The 8,311-nt window shown below is 34.7% G+C and overlaps 1 protein-coding gene and 1 long non-coding RNA gene across 2 annotated transcripts; one reads left to right on the top strand and one right to left on the bottom strand.

The window, feature by feature from the left end:
• Nucleotides 1-3,158: 3,158 nt before the first annotated feature.
• Nucleotides 3,159-5,956, bottom strand: LOC114740965 (type IV inositol polyphosphate 5-phosphatase 9-like). The gene is made up of 8 exons (XM_028929222.1): nucleotides 5,834-5,956; nucleotides 5,566-5,741; nucleotides 5,332-5,439; nucleotides 4,905-5,244; nucleotides 4,552-4,736; nucleotides 4,044-4,152; nucleotides 3,807-3,958; nucleotides 3,159-3,715 (listed from the first exon to the last, which is right to left on the bottom strand). Exons 1-8 carry the CDS (start codon nucleotides 5,939-5,941, stop codon nucleotides 3,580-3,582), a joined length of 1,314 nt encoding a protein of 437 aa, XP_028785055.1. The 5' UTR covers nucleotides 5,942-5,956; the 3' UTR covers nucleotides 3,159-3,579.
• Nucleotides 4,097-6,955, top strand: LOC114740967 (uncharacterized). The gene is made up of 3 exons (XR_003739730.1): nucleotides 4,097-4,166; nucleotides 6,221-6,357; nucleotides 6,713-6,955. It is a non-coding gene; the product is annotated as an uncharacterized LOC114740967 (long non-coding RNA).
• Nucleotides 6,956-8,311: the final 1,356 nt, after the last annotated feature.

Here is an 8,311-nt window from a genome sequence, read left to right on the forward strand (position 1 = left end):
CGTGTTTGATTTAGAGTTGTTTGCTTTAGTTAGCCATATAGTTGTTTACTGTTTTTGTTGTTTTAGTTAGATTTTAACCCATTTAACTGCTTCGGTCTTTGATCTTTTTTAGTATCGTGTCTTCGCGCATGCTCTATTTTCAGTTTTTTCTGGAAGTTGGTGGCATGAGCAGCAAGAGGGCGTTTATTTGATTTCATTTTATTATAGAGCACTGACCTATCGGTTTGAGTATCTGTATTGATTAGATTCGAACATATCAAATGACTCGTTTTGCTGAAAATCGTGTCAAGACCAATAAGTATTGTGATAAAGGGATTGTTTGCCTGTGACCTCAGAAAAGATTGGATAAAGAAGTGTAAGAATGTCAGAAATGGGAGGCTGAATATATGGGTGACAATCGATTTGAGGTGTCATTCAATACTCATAAGTTCAGGGTTGACCTTACTACCAAAACATGCACTTGTTTCTGGTGGCAACTTAATAAAATTCCTTGCAAGTAAATATTTATGATTTATATTGTTAGTATATTCAAGGTGGAATATACATATGTATGTAGGTGCTCTTATGACTTGCATATTCATTTGTGTTATTACCTATTATGATATATATGCATATATATGATACATACAACGTCATATATATATATTACCTATTAATTCTCGAATATGTATTGAAGAAGAGTAGCTCTTGAATATATATATATATATATATTGGAGAAAAATAGTTCAGAGAAAGGTAATTTCATCCAACTCTAGCTACGTCTCAGTTATGTGCCTTCAATTGAGCTCCTCTCCCCCTCACAAAGCTTTCCACTTCCTTTTGCCCAACTTTCCTTCACCCAGTGCACTTTTGCCAGATCTTCTCTTTCCTTCTACCACTATAACTTCGCCAGAACTCGTTCTCCCTTCGCCTACCAGCTCCTCGCCAGATCGCTTTGTTCCATCGTTTATGCCCTAATCAACAACACCGTCGTTTTCCTCTGTTCCCCCCAAGTATCTGATATGGGTCCTCTGTCTTTTGCTTTAAACAAGCACCTTCTTTCTTTCTTTTTTTTATATTTTATTTTATTTTCTACATTAGATATCCAACTCCCACGCCACTTAGTTAGCTCATGTTGCTAAGTCAGAAGCCAAATCATTATAGCTGACACTATTTGTGCCACCTCACCAAACTGTAACGGCACATGACTCCCAGGGACTAACGTTTTGCAACGAAGTAAATTCCAGGGACCAACACATCCGATCTTAAATTTCAAGGACCAAAGCCTTTCGGGCCTAATTTTAAGGACCAAAAGTTGTATTTTTTCTTATTTTTAATTTGTCTTTTAAAAAAGTTAGATTGCATAAAAATTAGATTAATTATTGTGATTTATGTTTGGATTGATTTTTATAGATAAGTTACTTTGTAAAAATAGAGATTATTTGGATTATAATTGAATAAGCAAGTTTACTTTGTAAAATTACCAAATTGAAAGAATTAAGTAAATATGATTTATTTTGATATTTCTAATTTTCAAAAATAACATTTATTTGAAAAAAAAACTCTTCTTCTTTATTATTCTAAATTGCCTACACATTGACCATACATTAAAAAAACAGATTAATTGAAATCCTCCATTTGCGGAGAATTCTGGTAGAGTCGTGATGCAACAATTTTACATCTATACTTATTTTTTTATTAATCATTTAATAAGTTTTAACCTTTTTAACTGACTTTTTATAAATGTCAATTCAAACATAAATTACATGGCGTTAATCAACTTTTATTTTAACTTAAATTTGTTGAAATAAAAGCTGTTTTTATCACCATTAATATAGCCCGCCAACCCACCAAAAATGGTGGGCTTGGATTGGCAAAATGTCAGCCTGTTTCGTCGCGGGTTAACCCCTAATATATTATATAATATAGTAGAAGGATTTCAACCTTCAAATTTCATATAGACTTTGTCTCATTCATATTATTGCATATGTAATTAAGCACTTTATATATATACATAAAAGATCTGCTTAATTAATTTGAATAAGAAAATTCGTTAAATTAATTATTTAGAAAAAATATATGTTTTTTTAAATATATTTTTAAATTATAAATTAATCTTCATATTATTTTATTACAACTTACTACTTGAATTACTCAAATTCAAGGTTTCAAATCTAATTTTAACATTTCAATTTAAACTCAACCTATATAAATAATACTACCTCCGGTCCTTAATATAAGACCCTGTTTGACTTTTATTTTGGTCCTAAATATAAGACCCCAATCCACTTTGTCTTTTATATCTACTCAATTTTTTCCAAAATAATCCTTCTAATAACTGTAGTTCTAATTAATACACTTGATTAGTAAGGATATTTTAGGAAAGACAACATCTATTTAGGACAAATAACTAACTCAATCTACTTCCTTAATCTCCTCAAATTAGTCAACTGGCTTTTATAATTAGGATCAGAGGTAGTAATATTTTTTAAAAAAACAAAAAACAAAATTAGGCGGGGCCTTGGCTGGATTGCCAGCCCGCCAAGGTGCGGTCGACCGGCTCAAGGTAATCCATCCTAACACACCCCTGATAGTGGTTGGTTGTTTAGCGTTTTAGTTAAAAAAACGCAAAGCAGCATTTGCTCTCATGGCAGAAGTAGTGGCAATGGAGGAAGAAGTCCACTATACTATTGACAGTGAACAGGAAAATGCCATCTTTGAATATGATAATAAAGGACTAGTGGCTTGTATTAACAAAAAATATCATAGCTTCAGCTTGGAGGTTTGATAGAAAATATTGTTGCTACCAGGAAACTCATTCGGAGTCATTCTGTGGTATTAATTCCTAGAGAGACAAACTTAATTGCTGATTGTCTAATTAAAGATTGGGTGTGTCCTTCTGACGTCGATGATAGAAACTGTTTGAGTAAGAGTTGGCTGCTTTTTTTTCTTTTTTAGTTTTTTTGCTTCGATGATTTTATTTCTTATGGTTGAATCATGTTCGTTACCATACAAAGTCGTGTTTTGATATTAATGATGATATTTGTTTTCTCCCCGGGGGGGGGGGGGATCTTGGTTCCGGTGGTGTCATTTCTCAATCTACTTCCCAGCTCTCCGCCCTCTCAAATTTTCAATGTTGATCTTCGTTTCTGGTAAACTAAAATTTCCACATTCTTTAATATCTCACTACCATTCTGATTTATATACTTTAATTGTCTTCACAAACCTGAGATCTCAAATTCTAGTTTGTATGATACAAAAGGAATACGTGCAATTCGCAAGGCAGTGTGAATCTTCAGTGAACCCAATTTCCATTGATCATATGTAGTTTCTGTTGTGAAGAAAGAATACAGAAACCTCCCTACAAAATCTTCTCGTTCCCAGGCTTCTAACATCGAGCCAATTTTTGGTTTTGGATTCTTTTATGTCATCTAATCAGCCAAAAAAAAGGGCTTATTCTAATTGGAAAGCTAATCACATCTCGCAGAGAATTGAGCGATCACTTGAATGCCTTTCTACAACCTAAAGACATCAATTGATAATGGTATAGTGGAAAGAAACTCAATCTCTTGGACGAATCGCCTTTGAAAACTCGTTGAATTAGCTACTGGTTCCTACGACCTTGGTGTCTGCTGTGAACATGGCTCGCACAGGCCTATGATCTGAAAGTCTGGACTCGATCCTATCGTACTTTGTTTGCTTCATTCCCCGTCCAAACCATATAATTCGATCACACCTGCATTACCCTTCTTGTGATTAGCCTACCACCTGTTTGCTTTAATGTTTTATTCACACATGAAAGCATTTTGATGTACGTTATTGCTTACCATGCTGGGGCACGCCTCTTTTTGCTCGTGTGGTGTTGATCACATCCAATGTAGTCTTTTGAATTTGGATGGTATTTGTACGTGGGTGGAAATTCTATGGCTCCTTCTTGCCAACCTTCGAACACATTGCCCTCCGTGAGCTCCATCTTGAGCTATATTATTTTCAAGGGTTTTTAAATTTTTTGAACAAGAGAACTGTGGTAACTGATAATATTGGTGCAAGATCAGATGCTTTACCTGGTCATTTTTCAACAAGGTGGTCCACTCTCTTCTTTTGACTAACGATCGTGTTGCAGAGTCTGGCAGGCAGATCCTGTAATTCAAGTCACCGAGCCAGACCACTCGACTGCAAGGAAACAGGTAAAAATTTTAGATAGGGGTCTACAAATATATACAATTTTTTGTTGGTTTCAGAGATTTTTGTCAAGCAAGATTTTTCTGGTAAAGTTTCCAGCAATTTGATGCTATGGAAATGGATCACAACCCACAATTAAGTCGTCTTCAACTTTAGGTTTGAAAAGAGCAACATTCACATATGCACATAGAATTATCTATGTAATATATATATATATATATATATATATCAGTTGTTATCAGCCAACTGATCCTATAAGTTTAGGTGCCTTTATTTTTTTTCAGAGTTTTACTTTTCCTCTATCTCAATCTTATCATGTGAAGATAAGATCAGATCTGGTGGTACGAGAAAAGGATAGTTTCCTACTATACTTAACCTACGTATACTTACTCATGATCAAGAATTTTTTGGGGCAAATTTTGCTGGAGACCAGCGGGGAAGCTTGTCTGAGACAAAATATCAGCTGCGTTAGCGTTTCTTTGTCGTCGATCTTCTTCTGCCCCTCCAGAGGCTAGATGACTACACACAAAGCAGAAGCTTGTTTCATGCAAGCAAAATCTAATTGATATTGAACCCTGTGTTCCAAGATAAAGAAAGTATCTAAGAAATCATTTTAAGTTTCAAAAATTTCATCTGAAGAGTTATCTACAACTATATTCTATACAACTTACAAAGAAAGAAAACTAAACATCATAGCTCTCTATCTCTCTATCTGTCTATCACTACAATGTGTCAAAACACACCTTGTTTCCCATGCAGCCCATGATTCCACAGCCAACTGAAGAGACACTCAGGTCCCTGATATGTTGATAGAGGTCACTTCGAACCCAAACTGTCATGAACATTCCCACCAGTTGCTTGCTTGTGATGCACAGAAAATCTTGTCCATGTTCATCCTCTGCGCAAACAGGTTCCTTCATGGGATATATTTTTTGGGGTTCTGCTGTTTTATTGTCTTGAACCAGCTTTCTTGGCGTTCTCTTGTTAAGGGTTGCTGCAATGAGAGAATTCCATTTCAAGGAAGCTTTTCTGTTTTGAGGGCCTAATACATTTGCCGCATTAAGAGGCACAATTTCTTGGAATCTGAAATAAAGCAGATGTTATACGAGTTAGAATATTCTCAGATGCAAATTGAGTTATAGAGGAATACGAGTGACAGAAGAAAATTACCCAAGCACGTATATATCTGCAGAATTATTTTGTGTGTCAAGCCAATCTTCCATGTCCAAATTCTTGGGTGGTGCAATGCCTCCGACATTCCACGAACCAACAAAGATTCTAGAGAGAAATTATATACAAATCAGAGTTGCTTTCATATATAAACTTCCATAAGAGGAAACCTGTACAGAACTAATGCGGTGGAGAAGCAAATCTTAGAGAATGTTAACTGGTCTGTTATCATACTCTGTGTCATGGTAATGGCTCAAGCTCCTGTTTGAGTCAGCAGATGCTTGATTCAACCTTGAAGATTCCAGCTTTGCCTCTGCTGAGTGCTGATGCTGATCTTCTCTATCAAAGTTATCATTGCTCAATATCTTTCTCAGGATCTTGCTCTTCTTCAACTTGAAGCCCTCCATGATCTTTTTGAACGCAATATACAGTCGTCAATCATATGAAAAAGAACCACAAGAGACTGGAAGAGACAGAGAGACAGATGCCCAGAAATACTTACTTCTTGCTCTCTTTTCTTGCTCGCCAATGGCTTTCTGCAACAAATCTGCCACAGAACGGGAGTGACATGCCAGACTAGAAAAGAGAGCCAGAAAAGGGACTTTTGCATCAGATATCAAGAGGAAGAAGCAGAGGAGCTAGAGAACTTATAGGCATGCAACTCAGTACCGTCCTGAATAGAATTGAAAACAACTGGTCAAAGGAAAGACATGAGACAAGACCACCAGAGAATCTTTTTTTTTAAAAAAAAAAATTTTCCTCCTATTTCTTGATATTTAATTTCAAAGTTTTGATCCAATTATAATTCCCCTTTTCCTTTATTTGAAAATATTATAACCAAAAGATCCTAATGGAAAATAATTTCTTTTTAAATTCATGTCATTTTCAGGTCACCTCATTCCTCCTTAAAGCTCCGGGAAGGTCCCTTGAAATTACAATCAAGCACAGAACGTGATCGCCTTTTCAAGTAGCCAAAGCAATGGAATTACTCTGTTGACACATGTCCCACAGAACGTGACCCAATTCGTAAGCAAATTCATAGTCCGTTCAACTTGTTTGCAAGCATAGAAGTTTAACTAATAATGCCCTCTCAGGTAAAAAAAAAAAAAAACTAATAAGGCCCTCAAACAAGATGCGGGAAAATGAGTAGATCATTCTTTGTGGAGAAGCCATTTTTTATTTTTAACCACTTAGGACTCACCATGACCAAGTTGTTGGAAAAAGTAGGTTCTTGCAGACCACTTGGTTGCCATGATTATTAGCCTAAATCGAAGAGCATTGGAGGACTTTTTGATGAGACCTTGCCTATTTGTCTTGTTCAGAGATTAACACAAAATTTGATTTGATTTGGGATTTATATTAACTTAATGGTCATTTTCAGGGCACTTAATTCGACTCTGCTACTCGGCTCTGCCCCATGTGCAAGCATGAGCGATGCTATCACAGGCTCTGTAACTTGAAGGGTTTATTTTAAGAAAGCAGCAGTCTTGGTTGGAATTGCAGCTAGAAAGGCTAGCCAAAAGCTATGATTGCGCTGAAAATGGGATGAATGAAAGCTACAATCACAGATTGATTATTTGCATTTAAGTCGGCAGGGTTTACAACTCCCATCCCATGTTTAATACTCCTCCGATTTTTAATATAGGACTCAATTTTTAAGTTATTTTTTGTTTTAAATATAAGATCCATTTCTCATATTTATCAGTTTTCTCTAAATTATTTCTATGAATATTCCTTCAACCATAATTAAGTAGAAAAAGGAGAGGGGGTATTAAGAAAAATGATTATGGTGTTTTAGGAAAAATATGTCACTTTTCTTATAATTAACTAACTTACCTAACTTTCTTAATCTAATCAAATTAGTTAAATGGGTCTTATATTAAGGACCGGAGTAGTAATTAATATTTCCTCGTTTCAGAGTGTCTGTGATGCTCCTCATTTTTCTTATAAAACAGTTGTTTTTGCCTCTCTTTAAGTAATTACTTATATCGGTATCATTGTATTTATTATCTAGTAATTTGCTTATTTTCTTTCTTACACGATCACTTCCTATAAATAAAAGTTTTCTTGGAAAGAAAAAAACATATTTTTATATGTTTGTTATTTTTAATTAATATTAACTAATTTTTCATTAACTTAATTCTCTTATAACTGATATGATAAAAAATTTGAGTAAAGTGGGAAGTGTGATCACAATGCGCGGCTGGGGGCGAATTATTGCGGCAATTGGGAATTACGTGGCCGAAGTCCTATGGACGGTCAGAACCTGAAAGCACAAGTGTCAAAATATGAGCCCTCCATATTTATATTAAAAAAGTCCATGCCAGAATTGAACTATGGACGGACCATCTTCTTCTCCGCCATGCAAAGACAAAGACAGAAGGATTAGGCATCAATTAAAAGAAAATTAAAAGAAAACATAATCATGTAAAATAAATAAAGAAAATATTCAGGTCAAATTACTTATATTTATTATGTCAACTTTTTGAATTATACATATTTACATGTCTTTCAAAACATTAGCATTAAATTGTAAACTAACATTAAAAAAAAAAAACGTGGTGATATGTGATTGGATAAATGATATAATAAATATGACAAATTTCAGTAAAAAAGTATTTTCTAATAAATAAAGTCAAGTTTTTAAAAAATGGAATTTACGCCGTAAACCGACAAACTAACATGACGAATTTTGATAATTTGCTTAAAAATAAATTGATTCAACAGGCTTAATTATAAACCAATTTATTATTATTAATACTCTTTTTGTTTTTTTTACCTTCAATTATTAAGACCCAATCCTTGCAAAAACAAAAAAGTGTGATAATCACTCACTCCATTTTGCATCTCTTGAAAAATAAGAATGAATAATTCAAGAACCAGCGAAATTACACAAATGCCCTTGTAAACTTTGATGCCTCGCCTCCAATATCCACCTGGCCCTGGGGTCCTCGTCCTCGGCGCTGCAAGCTGTCGTATA

Source organism: Neltuma alba, unplaced genomic scaffold (genome assembly GCF_004799145.2).
Source record: "Neltuma alba isolate B1F8T4 unplaced genomic scaffold, ASM479914v2 tig00003215_pilon, whole genome shotgun sequence".
NCBI lineage: Eukaryota > Viridiplantae > Streptophyta > Magnoliopsida > Fabales > Fabaceae > Neltuma > Neltuma alba.